At 55.8% G+C, this 16,397-nt stretch overlaps 3 protein-coding genes across 6 annotated transcripts; 1 reads left to right on the plus strand and 2 right to left on the minus strand.

The window, feature by feature from the left end:
* Positions 1-1,076: 1,076 nt before the first annotated feature.
* Positions 1,077-4,681, minus strand: CD2BP2 (CD2 cytoplasmic tail binding protein 2). Of its 3 annotated transcripts, none has more exons than XM_019987456.2 (7): positions 4,543-4,681; positions 2,773-2,872; positions 2,403-2,541; positions 2,120-2,277; positions 1,602-2,037; positions 1,413-1,519; positions 1,077-1,325 (listed from the first exon to the last, which is right to left on the minus strand). In XM_019987456.2, the coding sequence occupies exons 2-7, from the start codon at positions 2,845-2,847 to the stop codon at positions 1,215-1,217; spliced, it is 1,026 nt and encodes a 341-aa protein (XP_019843015.1). In that variant the 5' UTR covers positions 2,848-2,872; positions 4,543-4,681; the 3' UTR covers positions 1,077-1,214. The 3 variants fall into 3 exon arrangements, with proteins under 3 accessions (XP_019843015.1, XP_019843016.1, XP_019843013.1); XM_019987457.2 differs by lacking the exon at positions 4,543-4,681 and adding an exon at positions 3,412-3,543 and having other exon boundaries at positions 1,413-1,516; XM_019987454.2 differs by lacking the exon at positions 4,543-4,681 and adding an exon at positions 3,412-3,539.
* Positions 3,599-5,218, plus strand: LOC109578360 (sesquipedalian-1-like). 2 transcript variants are annotated; one of them, XM_019987459.2, is made up of 2 exons: positions 3,599-3,786; positions 4,418-5,218. In XM_019987459.2, the coding sequence occupies exon 2, from the start codon at positions 4,442-4,444 to the stop codon at positions 5,060-5,062; it is 621 nt and encodes a 206-aa protein (XP_019843018.2). In that variant the 5' UTR covers positions 3,599-3,786; positions 4,418-4,441; the 3' UTR covers positions 5,063-5,218. The 2 variants fall into 2 exon arrangements, with proteins under 2 accessions (XP_019843018.2, XP_019843020.2); XM_019987461.2 differs by lacking the exon at positions 3,599-3,786 and adding an exon at positions 3,805-4,144.
* Positions 5,207-16,239, minus strand: TBC1D10B (TBC1 domain family member 10B). Its single transcript, XM_019987453.2, has 9 exons — positions 14,983-16,239; positions 11,763-11,862; positions 11,385-11,492; positions 11,178-11,284; positions 7,841-7,955; positions 7,661-7,726; positions 7,252-7,441; positions 6,763-6,917; positions 5,207-6,674 (listed from the first exon to the last, which is right to left on the minus strand). Exons 1-9 carry the CDS (start codon positions 15,912-15,914, stop codon positions 6,039-6,041), a joined length of 2,409 nt encoding a protein of 802 aa, XP_019843012.2. The 5' UTR covers positions 15,915-16,239; the 3' UTR covers positions 5,207-6,038.
* Positions 16,240-16,397: the final 158 nt, after the last annotated feature.

Raw genomic sequence — 16,397 nt, forward strand, 5'->3', positions numbered from 1 at the left:
CTAACACATGAACTGGTCCGTGAACCGGCCCCTCTCCCGAGGTGTAACCTCGAGCTGGGCCTGTGGTTTTCCACTTGGATGCACATGGGAAACACCTGGGAGTTTTTCAAAGACCCAGGCTATCCCTAGACCCAATCATTCATAATGTCTGAGGAGTGAGATTACAGTTTCCCATAGACTCCATCAGAGAGCCAGGTGGAGGACTAACTGGTGTGAGTGAGGAGAGGCATGAGGCAGCACCGGGGGTAGGTGGAAAGTGTTAGGTCCAGACTACACAATGACACCTATCAGTCTTCCTCCCAATCCTCCCCAGGCGCACTCTGAATGGAGAGGACCAGCCCAGTTCTCGCAGTTTCCTAAAGGAACTAAACTAAGTCAAATATATTATAGGAGCCCAGGAAATGTAAGCTGCACAGACTCCAAGGCCATTCAGAAAAGGCCTGGTGCCAAGAAAGGCCTTCAAAGGGAGTCCTCTGGGTCGGGGACAGTCCTCTGATTCACTGTGTAACCTCCGCGAGACACGGCCCATCTCTGGGCCTGTGCAGACTGGCCCAGGTGGCCTTGAAAGTCCTTTAGGTGCCAACAATGAGTTTAGACTTTACCTCAGAGACCATTTCTATCTGCTTCTAAGAAACCTGAGACAGTGGGGAGCAAGCCAGTGAGCATCAGCCTTTGTGCTCACTCCCAACAGATGTCCCCGCCCATCCAAGCCTCAAGATTCCACTTCTGGGGCTCTATCCTATATTGGTTACAAAGCAGAACATCTTTGGTCCTAGGAGCCAAAGACCTAAGAACAGCAAAACAGGAACCCCCAGGGGATTCTGGAGAACAGCATGTGAGTGGAGAGATTTTTCAGTTGAGAACAAAGTCGGGATTGGGAGGCCACAGGACACCTGACAGGCCCGGCTCTGCCCCAAGGAGTGGGAAACAAAGGTGAGTTGGTTCGAGGGACCAGAGAGAAACTCGCAAGGAGGAAATTCATGAGAGGAAACACTAAGGGCAAGAACAAGTCCAAAGGGACCCGGAAGAGGTTCCCAGCTCCAGCTTCTGGCCATCAGCACAGCCAAGGCCCCTAATACACAACTAAAGGCTTTTATTGGGAAAAGGAAGTTGACTGAAAAGTGGCCCCCAACATCTTCACTGCCTGAGGCAGCTGGGGCCTCCTCCACAGAGTCCAGCAAAGAAGGGACCACCAAACTGGGCCCTCAGGAAGCTCAGGTGTAGAGGTCAAAGTCAATCCGTTTGGAGTTGTAGAACTGGCCACCCGGGGGGTCCAGCTTCCGGCAATAAACGCCATCTGGGAAGTAGCCTTCGTTCACCCAGGTCTGCAGGAAGAGAGGGCAGAGGTGGGAGAGGACTGATGGGGTGGGGGGAGGGAGAGAAGAGGCACAGCAAAGTAGAGGGGAGCTTACCTGCATCTGGGTGCTGGTGAAGGGCCCGTACAGCTCAGCATCCCCTGTGTTCTCCCACTTATACTCCCACATCACATCCGCCAGACCATCTCCGGGTGACTCTACTTCTAAAATAACAGGCCGAGTCATTTGGGCCTCCAGTGGCCTGCCCCCTGTCCACAACCCCCCTCCTCTGCCCTTCAATCTTACCTTCCCTCTGGGCAGGGGTTGGGGTCTGCAGCTCCCCTTCCGCCACTTCCTCAGCAAACATGTCCAGGGAGGGGGGCGGTGTGGGGTCACGGGGTCCCTGGGTCTGGCACGCCAACCCCTTCAGTCGCATGGCCAACCGTTCCCTTGTCTCCTGATACACTCCCAGGTTGCCCTGGGCCACCATCTGGTCGGCCAACCCGGAGAGCCGGTCAAGGCGCTGAGGGGAACTGGGCCGCCCGGGCCCCTTGCTGCCTTCTTTCCCTCCCCCTCGGGCTCCCAGACGCCTCAGTGCCCCAGCCACTGTCTCTCTTGGCAACATCAGTTCCAGAAGGCCCTCCAGGAGGGCTTGGGTGCTCATTGGTGTCTGGCCCAGGCTGTCCTCCTCCTCTGAGTCTGACGGTGGCCGCTGATCAGGTGGCCGCTCCCTGATCTTTACCTGCAATGGGAAAACACGAAGGTTTTATTTCTGACAAACTGCCAGCAAAGCCCAGGCCCAGATGCTAATCTCCGGGCCTCACCCAGTCAATGTTATCCAGCCAGCTGTCTCGGATTTGAGCATCCCGGTTCAGGAAATAGTTGCCGTCTGCATCAAAGTGGCCTTCCTCCATCTCTTCCTGCAAGTTGAAGGGTGTGATCCGCACACCTCCCTCACTGGGGAGCGTGGCTGCTTCCTGACCTGCACCCAGACAGACACAAGAATCCCATGCTAGGCGTGCAAGAGACAGGAGCCTCCCGTCCTCTACGACCCCAGAGGTCCCTGTTTGTTCCCCCAGCAAAAAGTCAATTCTTGGTACAGCTCACCTTCCACATCCTCTGAGGCCAAGATGTCATATTTGCTGGACCCTTCCTCCTCCTCCTCCTCCTCCTCATCGCTGTCCAAAGAGTGTTTGCCTTTGAAGCGGCTCCCGGGACCCCCTACCCCAGCTACAGGGTCCACCAACTGTGGGCAGGAGACAGAAGTTAAGAAAGAAGCATGTTACTGACTATGACCCCAAATACTCTTAGGATCTACACTCAAACTGAAAATCTTGCAAAACCGTATCTCAGAAATACACGGAAAAGCTGGCCCTTCCCATCCTTTCTTTGTCCCTCCAATCTCTCTTCTGGCTTCTAATTTATTTTTTTTCTCCCCTCATTCCGCCACAGAACAGAGGAGTCTGGCCCCCCTCACCTTTTTCTTGGGGACACTGATTTCATCCTCGTCATCATCTCCCACGCCTTGGAAGGTCACTTTCCTCTTTGGCATGACTGGACAGAAGGGCTTTTCCAAACTGAGCAGAAAGGGTGCAGATTAAGGGAACTGGGTGAGCAGGCAACTCCCCGCGAGGGGGCCCCCTGCACAACAGATCTTTCACTTGGCGGGTACTAGATCCACTTTGGGAAGGGAGGGAGTACAGAATCAGGAGCCGAAAGGGGAGCTGGCAGTCCACAAACCCCGTGGGACTTGGCTTAGCATCTACAGGAGCCGCTGGAGCGGAGACCCAAGAGCGGACGGGCGGAGGAGCTCCTACGGGCAACCCCCACCCTAGACGAGAGGAGACGGGCTCCCCCACGTGACCACCCTTATTCCAGGCCCCAGCAGTGCTGGGCGCGATGTGCTTCGCGGGCAAACACCCGCTCCACCACCCCCAGCTTCCTCAGAACCCGAGGGGCCCCGGCGGACCCAGGACCTAGCGCCCTGGCAGCCCCGCTCCTCCCTGCGCCGAACTCCCAACTCCGCGGGGTGACTCCCAACTGTCTTGGGCTGTGTACAAATTAGAAAGGCGGCAGGGCCACGGGGACACCAGCAGTCCCGCCGGCACGCGCTCACCTAAGGATCCAGGAAAGGTGGGGGAAGAAAAGGAGAGGTTTTCACCAGGGCTACATCCGGGCCACCCGCCCGCCACCACCCGGAAGAGAACTGCCGAAGGCGTCGGGGAAAGCCGGAAGTGGCTTCACTCGGGTTAGAACAACAACTGAAGGAGCGGGCGGAAGTACGCGCCGCGTGGGGAGAGACGCCCCCTCCCAGAAGTGACGCGAGCCGTGTGGGGCGACTGTGGTGACAAGAGGGGACATTTGAACGCCTAGACCCTGATCGGACGAGGATGGCCGGAAGTGGGCTCGGTTTCCTCCTACAACAGTAGAGGCTCTGAGGAGAAAGGGGCGCCCAGGTTCATGATGGAGGAACAAAGTCCCAGCAGGGCCGGTGGGTTCCTGTCCTAGTTTTCTCTTTCCCGGGTTGAGTCTCCTTTTCCCCACGGCTGGCTCTGCGCCCTTCATCATCTCATTAGAAATCCTGCCTTCCTGCTCTTGGCGTCCAGTTGTCCGTCCTTTGCTAGTCCGAGGTGTTGCCTTGCTCTTGTCCCAGAGGTTCTCCTGGAGGCTCCTGGGACACTTTCCGAACCCAGCTCCTTTTAGGACCCAGGGGAAGTCTAAAATCAGCCGCCTCCTAGCCCCTGGGCAAGTTCCTGGTTTGTGAGGTGGGAAGAGTCAAAAATAGGAGAGGTGGCAGTGGCACCTGTTCCCGGTACCGAGGCCTGAAGTCCCTTGTGCCCTCATCTCAGGTAGGCCTGGGAAAGGACTGTAGTGGATATCCACCCCCCCCACCCCACCCCAAACAGGACCCCAGCCCTACAGTCCTGCCCAGGTTTTGTAATTTGGCTCAAGGGGTAGAGCTGAGGTTGGGAGGTGGGTGGGAGGTCCCTCTTGAGAACTCAAGAGTTTGAATCCCTCTAGACCAAGACAGTGCCCAGAAAGAGCCTATTGGAGCCAGAGGAGGGCAGTGCGGGGGTACCCCAGATAACCAAATGAACCACTCCTCCTTTCTCTGCTCCTAGGGTTTCTTCCCACAGTGGGCTACCATGAAACTGCACCGAAAGTCCGTGCTCCGTTTCTTCCGTGGGTACAGAACACAGGCTCCAGACCGGGAGGGCATCCTGCTAAAGAAGGGGGCCCGAAATACCAGTTATCAGCGCCGCTGGTTCATCCTGCGAGGAAATCTCCTCTTCTACCTGGAACACCAGGCTGACCACACACCCCTGGGTCTCATCCTATTAGAGAACTGCCAGGTGGAGCCACGCCTTGGAGCCACAGAACCCTATGCCTTTACCATTCGGACTCCAGGGGGAGAAGGTGGGCGGGCCTACAGGCTGGCAGCAGAAAACCCGGAGGAGCTGAGAGCCTGGCTGTGGGCGTTGGCCGGAGCCACCTGGACGCGGCTGGCTGAGCTGCTACGCCCCCTGGAGGCCCAGTACCGGGAGCTGTGCCAGGCAGCTGGCCAAGAGCCCGGCTCACCCCCAGAGGACTGTGGCTCCCTAGCCATCCCCAGGACCCTTTTCAGCTTCCAGGAGTTGCACGAGCACTTTGGAAAGGAGATCCGGATGCTGCAGGCTGTCCACAGACAGTTTCAGGAGGCCAGTGACAACGGAGGCAGCAGATCCCCAACAGGTGGAGGTGAAGCAGGAACTCAACAACTGTGTTGATGAGCGACTAATAGACTAAAGGCCCAAAGGTACCTGCCAAGACCAGTCAACAGCTTCCAGAGACACCCAGATCCTTGCTAACTCATCACTCCCTCCCTCCTTGTCCTTAACCCCACTCATCAAATAACAAAGCAGAAGACAGGCCCAGGTACAACAGCAGGTTCTTTTCTGGTTCCTCAAAGCGCCGCACAGGGTTGGGGCAGAGACAGAAGAACATGTAAACATTGGGTTCCACCCCCTGGAGCTCGGGGGAAGACCCCTTACCCAGGAAGGGTAAGGACTGGAAGGGACAAAGTGAAAGGCAGGGGCCCTGGTCAGACAAAGCAGGGGAGGCCTGAGAATACAGAGAAAGGTGGGTGAAGAGGAAGGAGAGCAAGGAGGGTGGTGGTGGGAGGTGGGAGACATTTCCTGTTCCAGTGCGTGTCCCCTTAAATAAACTAGAGTGCAAGAACACTGGGGAGGGGGAACCAGAGAACAGAAGGAGGAGTGAACACCCCCACCCTGCGCCAACCAGGTCCTCTGTACATAATTACAACACAGAGATGTCCAGAAGGAGAGCAAGAAGGGCCTGGGCCCCCAGCCAGGAGCTGGGGAGACAGGCAGGACTGAAGGGGGTAAAGGAACCCAGCTTCACTTCACGGGTAAGGGGAGTGACTGGAGTGTAAGAATCTGAAAACTGCTGACTCCCACTGCCACAAGTCACCCCTGTGGTGACCAAAGGCCAATCAGGAGGGTGGCACCTGGGAAGGGACCCCAGTTGGGCCGAGCTGGAAGTGAGGTGTCCACTGCTTCCCCCCGTTCTCTGACTGTCCTGGCCACGTGGGGATCAGTGGCTGGCACGGAGACGGCGAACAAGCCACTTTCCTCAGAAAGAGGGACAGCCTGCCAAGGGTGGGCTGGGAGCAACACCCCAGGCTAGGTCTGCTCTTGACTGAGGGAAAAGAGGGGGCCACGCAGTCCAGCCCCAGGGCAGAGGTCAGAAGTACGCATCCTGCCGGGCCTCTGATGCTGAGGACCTGTCCCCGCCGTCCTGGGGGGCGGGCGGTCCATCTGCCTTTCGACGCAGCGAGAGCTTCCTGCCCTGGGCCTTCTTCTCCTGCTTCTGCCGCTCCTTCTCCTGTTTCTGCTGCTCCTTCTCCTGCTTCTGCCGCTCCTTCTCCTGCTTCTCCCGTTCTTTTTCCTGTTTCTGCCGCTCCTTCTCGCGTTCCTTTTCCTGTTTTTGCCGCTCCTTCTCCTGCCTCCGGGCCTCCTTGCTGCTGGGGGCCAGAGGGGCGCTGTTGCCAGTAGGCGAAGGAAGGGATGGACGCAGTCCCTCGGCGGTGACCACGGGCCCTGGGGCAGGCCCCGCGCTGGCCCTGCGGACGGGAGGGGGTGGGGAGGGGACCCCTCCACCTGCCCGGGAGCCCCGGCTCTTGAGGCCAGGGAGGCTGAGGAGGCTGGAGGAGGGGCCCAGGGGGGGCAGCTGCCGCCGGCGCTCCTCGTGGATGGCTCGGGAACCGTGTAATCTCCGTGAGGGCCGATACTGCAGCTCGCCCCGGGTCTCCAGCCACTTCTTGAGCTGGGCTGCGTTCTCTCGCTCAATCAGTGCTTCTGTCACTTGGAGGTTGGTCACCTAGATGGAGAAGACATGGGTACCAGGGTGAGGTGGGGGGTGGGGATCTACTGAAGCGGGTGTGAGGTACGCTAAGGCCAGGACCTACCTCATGCACCAGGAAGTCCTCCTGCATGCACTGCTGGGGCAAGTTCCGCAGCTGCTCCATGGTCTCATACATGCCTTGGCAGGAGCGCAGCTTTTCCACCGAGCCCAGCGTGTGCCGCAGCAGCACCAGGGCCACCCGGAAGATGATCTTGACGCCTGCAGGCCCAAAGAGAAGAGGCCATGGGTGATCAGCCTAGGGGTCTCAGCCTGGCCCATGCACGCGGTACTCACAGCCCCCATCCCTGTGTATTGCTGACCCGACAGATGAGGAAATGGAGGCCTCAAGAAGGAGAAAATGAGCTGCCATGGGTTTTAGGTTCCTGGGAGGTAAAGCAAGCTGTGGCTGGTGGCAGAGCCAATAAGATCAAGTCTCAGTTTCTCCAGCCCCAAGATGGATCTCAGTGAAGCAGCCTTCCGTCAGCAGGCCCCACTCTGGCAGCCACCATGGAAACCCCAGTCCCCCTCCTGGCCTGCGTGGCTACAGAAGTACCTTCACAGAAGAACATATCCCAGACCCGGAGCACTGAAGCCCAGGGCAGGGTGCGGGCGAAGATGCACATGAACCACTCTGTCATGTAGAGCACGGGATCGATGCGCTGCCGTCGTAGGTGCCGATGCGCCAGTGGGGAGGCCCGGCGCAACAGGGCGAAGAAGATCTCTCCGTCCAGCTGAATGGCCTCCTGGAGATGGGATGAGCCATGAGAAGAGGCCCCTGGGTGTGGGCCCCCTGGGGTGGGACTGGTGCTGGCAGTTGGATCCCATCCATGAGGCGGGATGCTCAGCTCTGCAGAGGGCCCAGAACAGCCAGCCAGAAGGGCACCGGGTGAGGCAGGCCCAGCCCGCGCCGCAGTCCTAGGGACAAACCGTAGCCCCAGGCGCACCAGCCTCCACACACTCACCAGCCCTGCGCTGTAGTAACCAGGGAGGTACTTGTCGCAGATCTGCACCAGGCACCAGAAGGCTTGCTGAGAAGGACAAGAACAAGGAGGGAGGGGTGGGGCCAGAGGAACGGGGCAGGGAGCTCCCCCATCACCCCTGCAGACCCGGCCCCTCCCCGACCAGGTCCGGCGTCTGCTGACCTCGGCAGGCATGTGCATGAGCAACACCGCGGCCACGGGGGCCTGGGCCTGGCAGTAGCCCTCGTCAGGCCGGTAGATCGTGTAGGCCTTCAGGATTCGATACAGGTCCTGCTGCCTGTGGGCATAGGGAAAGACCACAGGGGCAATCACAGCAGTTGGGAGCTCCCTGTCCCCAAACAAACCCCCCACCAACCCCACCCCAGACTCCCCCAGAGCTTGTGCAGATCAACCCCGGTGCAGATTTACCACCACACACCTGATCTAGCTACCTCCCTGATCCTGCCTCCTGAGCTTAAGCCAAAGTCTCAGATCATCATGGAGGCTTTCTCCCAGGTTCCAGCCTTCTACCCTTGCTGCACACCCACATGCTCCCTACCCATTCCCCACGCAGGCTCTGCTCTCTCTCCATCTGCCACCATCCGTAAACCCTCAAGGTCACCTTCTCCAGGAAGCTCTCGACAACCGCGGCATCGGCCCTCCTCTGGCACTGTCTGCGTGCTTTAACCTCCCGGCAGGCACTCTCCCAGGGCAGGGCCCGCCGTATCTGTCTGACTGGATTTCATCAGTTTCCCCCCAGGCCAGGGCCTTGGTTCTCATGGAGTCCTGGGAAGCCAGCTGGGCCTCAGATTTTCCTCTTATCTCTGCATCCAGAAGAATACACTCTGCCCCAGATCTGTCCCTTTTGCTTGAGGGTGCTCCATGGCTCCCTCCATGGTATGAGGGAACTCCAACCCCTCAGCTCCCCATTAGACAGCAGAGGGCCCGCCACCCCTCCCCACGGCTGGTCGTCACATCCATCAACACTACATTCTGGATTTCACTCGTGTCTAGGCCTTCTTTCCACCTCCACAGTTACTGAGCAGCAGCCCTTCATCTCTTAACTAGGGAAATGTTCATAACCTCCCAGATCCTCTCCCTGCCTCCAGTCACACACTCCTGACCACAGCCTACAACAGTGTTTCTCAAAGTTCAGTCACTGAAGTGTGACCTTCATTTGTGCTTTATCTGCACCCTGCCCCACTGTTATTTTTTCTCTACTTTGTAATAACATCCATGAAATGACAGGTTTGATATACTAGTTATTTCACCTAATATGTATTAAATATGTAACTTCCACAAGCTCTCACGCTACTTTGACCCATCTGCCTGATTCTGTGCCTCTGCCTCCTCCCGCTGCTATGAGTGAACTATTTGTGAATCTGACCAACCACAGCCTTTCCACTGGGTCCCATCCCCTCTTGCCTACATAGGCCATCCTTCCAGCAACCTTCCGATCACTTGTGTATCATCCATTTTTCTCTAACTACAGATGCTGGCAGCATACCAACATGTCAGCTTATAAAAAATAAAAAAATCTATCTATCCAACTTTCTCCTCTGAATATCACACCATTTCTTTCCTGCCTGTTCAGGCAAACCCACCCAGAGTACAGACTTGCTATCCTCAGTTTCTTTCCTCCCATCCTCCAGTTGGACTTTAGTCCTTGCTCCACACAAAACCGCTTTTATCAAGGTCACCAATGACCTCCACATTGCTAAATCCGGAGGTCAGTTTACAGATTTGACTTGAGTCGATCCATCAGCAGCACTTCAAAGAGCTGATCCTGAAACTTCTCTTCACTTTGCTTCCAGGAAACACTCTCCTGGTTTTCCTTCTAGCTTTTTCCAGTCTCCTTTACAGGTCCTTTCCCATCTTCCTATTCTTGAAACATTAGCACTGTAGGCTCAGTCTCTGAACACCTTCCTTTCATACCTACACTTCCTGCTTTGATGACCTCATATAGTCCCACGGGTGAGATCTGGTCCCATCTAGAGGCAGACATCTCTCAACTTCCAATTTATCTCCAGTTTAAATCTCTCCCAGACTTCTCTGGTGGTCCAGTGGTTAAGACTCCACACTCCTAGTGCAGGGGGCACAGCTTTGATTCCTGGTTGGGGAACTAAGATTCTACATGCCAAATAGCATGACCAAAAAAAAACCTCTCCCTGGATGTTGTGTATATTGTATATCCAGCTTACCTGGCATCTCACCTGGATGTCCAGTGAGTATTTCAAACTTCACATTCACAAAATGAGTTCCTGATATACCCCTCAAGGTTACTTTTCCCCATCTACCCATATCAATATATTGTAACTACATTCATTCTAGTTTCTAAGACCAAGAACCTTAAGAGTCTTCCTTATCTACTCTCTCTTCTACTCTCTCTCTCACACACCACTCCACATCTAATCCACTGGCAAATCCTTTTGGTTCTACCTTGAAAATATATTCAGAGTTCAACCCCTCCTCCCCACAGTTCCACTGCTACCACCCTGGTCTATCTACCATTGTCTCTGTCTGGGATTATGGCAACAGTCAACCTGGTCTCTGTTTCTGCCCTTGTCTCCAATCGTCTATTCTCACCACAGCAGCCAGAACAATCCTAGGGGTTTTTTTTGGCAGAGTTGCACAGTATGTGGGATCTTAGTTCCCAACCAGGAATCCCAGGAATCAAACCCATGCCCCCGGCAGTGGAAGCATGAGTCTTAGCCACTGGACCACCTGGGAAGTCCCAGAATGATTCTTTTAAAACACAAGTCAGATCAGGTCACTTGTAACCCCATATCCACTCACGTTCTCTATTGGCCTTTCTTGCTTTAAACTCTTCTATTTATCACCATTGTACATACAACATATTTTCATTCTTTGTTGTCTATCCCTACTGAAATATAATAAGCCTGGAGAGGGCAGGAATTTTTATCTTTCATTAACTGCTATCATCTGTAACTAAAACAATACCTAGAAGATAGCAGGTGCTTGATAAGCACTTGCTGAGAGGATGAACTTACTGTTAAAGTTTATCCACGTGCTCCCACATGGAGCTGAGAACCATCTAAAAACATCTGGCACACTACTAGGGAGCGATATATAGACTTCTTGAGGAAGTCTGGCAAACAGAACAAAAACCGAACGGCCCTGGCACAGCATTTAAGGGCCCTTAACTACTTTGCCAGCTTCAGCAGCTCTATCCAATGCCACTGCCCAGACAGAGCTTACATAACCCCCGAGCCAGGAAAAACCCTGCCCCTTGCTCTGCTTCTATCTATCCTTCAAAACCTCACTCACATGCAACCTCCCCATTGAGGCTTTGATGTGTCCCACCTCCCCGTCACCAGTACCCCCACGCCTCTCCCCCATCACCCCAAGTCAGTGTCTCCCTCCCTGGACCCATCCTTCAGTATGTCTTAATACTCAACTCATGAAAGACCACTCCTGCAGAATTCCTGGAAGGCAAGAACTGTTTTAAGCCCAGCCCTGCATCCACCCACCACGGACTCACACAATCAGGTTGCCTTACCCGTGCCCGCCTCGAGCAGCAAACATCTCGTGGAAAGGGAACTGGCGGTGCAGGTCCTTCTCGATCACATCCAGCCACTTAGGGTCCCCAGGAGCTCGTTCCAGCTCCTGCAGTGGGACAGCTGAGATTACCTCAGACTCTGGGGTATGGATGATGGCCCTCACACAGACTGTGTCACATAGCCCCACACCCTGGAGCTGTGCGCACCTCAAACTTGCCCGGGTTCTGCTCCAGGAGTTCCTTGCTATTGGACAGGTATTGCCAGGCCTTGGCTCTGAGGGAGGAGGGGATCCCCTTCCGGCAACGCAGCTTCACCTAAGGCAGGGTGGCCAGCAGGGGAACAGCTTCAGGGATAGCCACAGCCTCCAAGCCTTCCCCTGAAGCCCTCAGGCTCCCTGGGACACCTGACCTGGCCTTCTATCTTTTAAAGTTACTCCTTCCCCAGGCCCAAGAACCACCTACCCGCAACATGGTCCAGAGAGCAGGTAAGATCAGGTTCCTGGGCTTCCCCAGAGCCCGTGGGCCCACCCTGTCCTCCCCACCCCTACCACATCCACGGCCCTGCCCACCACAGCCTTCTCAAACCTTCTGGAAACGCCGTGACAGCCACTTATCCCAGTGACTGAACATCTCCAGCCATTTGAGCTCCCGCTGCCGAGCCACATCCACAGGAATGGAGCTTTCTCTGAGGATATGGGGAGTAGGAAAAAAGTCAGTAGCAGCAGTATAAATCCTGATTGCTGGAGGAACTGAGGCAAGCCACCTCCCAATCTCCAACGAGAGCCCAGACCACAAACACATTCTGTGAGCTATCAACACATCAGGATGTCTGGTCACTGGGCCCTTCAAGGCCCTAATTCACCACACTGAAAGAAATTCCTTTTGGACGGAATCTCCGAACAGAGATCACATTCTCATGTTGGACCTCTGTACAGAGGCTGTGTTCAAATCCCACTTCTGACACATAAAAGTTGGGGAGAGAGTACAGGATATGTATAAAGTATACTTTGTACTGGGGCTTCCTGGGTGGCTTAGGTGGTAAAGAACCTGCCTGCAACGCAGGAGACACAGGTTCGATCCCTGGGTTGGGAAGATCCCCCCTGGAGAGGGGAATGGCTACCCACTCCAGTATTCTTGTCTGGAGAATTCCATGGACAAAGGAGCCTGGCAGGCTACAGTCCATGGGGTCGCAAAGAGTCAGACACAACTTAGCAGCTAACACTTTCACTTTCACTTCACATATTTTGCATTAGATCTTCACCACTTACTCACTGTGTGGCCTTGGGCAAGTCATTCTCTAAGCCCCAGTTTCCTCATTTGTAAGATGGAGGAAAAAACAGTATCACCTAGCACGGCCTCAGTGAGTAAACAGCAATTATTATCCACAAAATTAAACACAGAACAAATATCTGTCTCCTTAGAAGCCACTGAGTTTCCTTCTACCAGACTCTTGAGATCCCTTGAACCATCTGCAATTTCCTCTACCTCCTCCTCCTTGGAATCACCCCAGATTACCAAGCAAATGAAGCTCTCCTTCCACTGCCTGCTCACTGTTCTAGCAAAGCTTCACTCACACTCAAGATACCGCATCAGTCTTAAAACAGTTACTTGGAGGAGCCAGCACTAGGTGAGTGGAATGGAAGAAAATGCATGTTCCCCGATAGACCTGAGCTCAAATCCCACTTGTCCCTTGGAAACTGGGGAGTCTTAGTAAGTGAGAATCAAGTCTCTTCCTTATCTGTTAAAAGGGATGCCACTGCCTACATCACCAAGTTAGAAGAGGACTACTGAGAAACTGTATATAAAGGACTGTTAAATGGAAGGTTTAATGTTAGTTTCTTTTGTCCCAGAAGCTCCTTAAACTGAAAGGTGATTTCTCATTAATCTCTATCTTAAAAGTCAATTCCAAACTCTACTAAAGGCCAGGAGGAGTAAGATCCCTTTCCGGCCCTCGAAATGTCAGAAGCTAGCAGAGGGATGACTGCAATGTGATGAGGGAAACGCAATGACAAAGATGCACTGAAGAGGCAGCTAACTGAAGTAGGGGCAACAGATATCAGAGGTTTCCTGGAGGAAAGGACATCAGAGGGAAGCCATGAAGGACTGAGTAAAAGATGGCAGGAAAAGACCAGGAGAAGGGCATTCCTGGCTGATGATACAGCCTGAGTATGCAGGGAGAAAGACCACAATCACTTCAACAGGACACAGCCCACAGCACACGGTGAAAAGTGGTGGGGAAGAGGACCAGAGAGGCTGTCAGGGCTGATAATGAGGAACCTGTGTCCAGGCTAAAGCTTAAACTTTATCCTGTGGACAGTGGGGAGCCGCCAAAAGCTTGTAAGATAACGTGCCCCACGGTCAGCCTGACCTCAGTAGATTCTGCCAGCGTGAAGATGGATTTTAGAAGGACAAAATCACAAAGCTGAGAGTTAGCACCCAGCACAGTGCCCGGTACACAAGAGGGGCTCACTAAAATCCAATTCAATCCAAGTTCCTTAGGGCAGGATAGCTCGGAGGAGAGCACCATAGGTCACGCGGATCCAAATGATTTGAATGGGGCAATTCACTCGATTGCTCTAATCCTGTTTCTTCATCTGTGAATTAGGTACAACAATGCCTCCGTCATGCATGGGAAAGCACCAGCCTTCCCCGCACAGGACCGTGAATGTTGATGTTCGAAGATTTTCTGAAATTTTGTTGTTGTTGTTGGATTATACACCCTGCATTCTTTAGAATACCCTCCCACAGGGCTTCCCCCAACTGACCCCAACACATACAGCCATGACTAAATCCTCCTCGTTCTCCACAATTCAGATCAGTCTGGCTGAATTCCCAGCCTGGGCACAAGATTCCCTCCCCTAGGTGCTCACAAAACCCCGTGATGATCTCCAGGCTAAACCTAACATATGATGTCGAAACCAACGGTTTAAGTATTTGTCTCTCCCTCTAGATGATGAGCACCTTGAAATGCCTATTTGATCCTTAGTACCCAGCACAGGGCCTGGCACCGGGGTTCTCTGGCAAAGCTGTACACTGAACTGACCAGCAGGTTAAAGGGGTACAGGACCAATGGGCAGCATCCAAAGAGAGGAAAGGAAGAAGTCAGAAGTAATTACACCCCCACCTTAGGAGTGACTCAGGCGCCTGGAGGGAACTAGGAAAGAGTAAGCCCGGCTAGGGAGATGAGGAAATGGGGAAGAGGCCTCCCCACCCCCTTTCCTTCAGTGAAAACACAAGCCTGCTCTTCTGTTTCACAGAGATGCCCTGCCTTCAGGTCTCTCTTCCATCACACTTCCCCAACTCATCACCCCATCAGACCTAGGGCTACCGGGGACAGGTGCTTGCATCCCTCCAGACTTTGCCCCTGAGGGGCCAACAATCTCTATCAGAACCCCGGTCTGGTCAAACCTCCAGACTATCCGGCCTGTAGCTGGAGACTCCCATCAAGGAGCTGTGACAACCGGAGTATCATCTCATTCTACCTTTCACTTCATAGAGGAAGCAAGTGAGGCCCTAACTCCAATGGAGAAGGCACTCACTCGAGGGCACGCAACACACCACCAAAGGCAAGGCTTAGACTCAAACCCAGAACTCCTGACACCTGGTCTGAAACCTTAACAGGCTGGTGCCACAGAAAACCTCAGGATGCTCTAGGCAGGATAGGATCCTTAAGCATCCCACTCCCACTGGTCACTCCCTGGATCCTCAGAGGAGGATGCGCTGAGACAGTGCAGGCAAGGTGTATCGTTTCCTCCCCATCCCGCCCCACCTCTGCTTCCTTGAAACAGGCCCACTGGGTACTCACAGGCTGCCTGAATACTGGCTGCCCCCAAGGAAGCCGTACTTGTCCGTCTTGCGCAGAGCCAGACCGTTTATCTCAGAGTCTGAGCCCATGGAGCTCACATCATCCGCCAAGGACTCCAGGGTCCCAGACATGAGGCTCACGGAGTCCAAGTAGCTCAGGGTGTCTGGGGCCTGCCCTCGAGGCCCAGAGATGCCAGGTCCCAGGCTGGACATGGAGCCTAGGTCCTGAGAGTTTTCAGCGGGCTCCGGAGCTGGGGTCACCGTCACGACAGCTACCTGGGCCTCACATGTCCCTGGAGGGCCTGTGCCAGGCCCTGAAGGGTCCTCGGGAGCCTGTCCGGTTGATGCTGATGTTGCTGCCGCAGCTCCATGTCCACTTGTCACCTGTCCTGCTGTCACAGCTGCAATCCGTGCAGTCACACCTGAGGCCACTGTGGTTCCCGGCTTGGGGGCGAGAGGGGGTTTGGCTGTCAGGGCCCCAGGAGCCGTTCTTGAAGGGGTCCTGGTGAGGGTCCCGGGTCCAGGATCGGGTGAGGTTATAGCCTCCTCCGTCTTCGGAGGGTCTGCCCCTGGGGCCTGAGGCACGGACATCTCGGCTCCAGCCACAGCCTCGGGCACCAAGGGCTCCGGGCCGGAGACCTGCGCCCTGGGGGCATCGGGTGAGGCCTCCAGAGTCAGTCCCACCTCCGTGCTGGCTGTGACCGTCGGGCCGGGGACCGAGTCTGAGGTCTGGGTCAGACCCGGTACCCATGCGGGCCGCGCCTCCCCGGGGGCCACCAGGGTGACCGGGGCCGAAGTGGCCGTGGTCACTGGCGGCCCCGGAGCCACCACCAGGACGGGCCCGGCCCGAGAGCCGCGGGGCGGCGGCGAAGGGGCCGCGGGGGCGCCATGACGGCGCGGCGGGGCCACCAGGGGCGCCGGGCCCGTCTCCATGTCCGCGGGCCGCCCCTCACATCCCCCCGCAGCGGCGGCCGCAAAAGGCGCCGCCCCTCAGGCCGCTCCGCGCCGCCCGCCGAGGAAGGGGAGAAGGCGAAGGGCGCGGCCCGGCGCGCGCCGGGGTCGAGGGCGGCGCGCGGGCGGCTGCCCAGCGCGCGGAGCCGGGGAAAGGGTCCCGGGTCGCCAGGCGCCGGGGTCTCGCTCGCGCCCTCTACCTCCCTCTCGCTCTCTCGCCGCCGCCCCCTCCCTCCCGCTTCGGGCGAGCGGCCGACCTCGCGCCTGCGCACACGCCCCGGTGCCGGCCAAGGGGCCTGCGTCTCGGCGCTTTACGCCTGCGCACGGGCAGTCCCATCGCGCTCCTTTTTTCTCCCGCCTCGTCAGAGGTCTTGGACGAATAATAGGAGAGAGGGAACTGGGTTTCTGCCAATCGTTGGGAGGGTGGGTGGGGCTGGAGGTGGGAAGGGGGTGGGTAATTTGGGA

This window comes from Bos indicus, chromosome 25 (assembly GCF_029378745.1).
Source record: "Bos indicus isolate NIAB-ARS_2022 breed Sahiwal x Tharparkar chromosome 25, NIAB-ARS_B.indTharparkar_mat_pri_1.0, whole genome shotgun sequence".
Lineage (NCBI taxonomy): Eukaryota > Metazoa > Chordata > Mammalia > Artiodactyla > Bovidae > Bos > Bos indicus.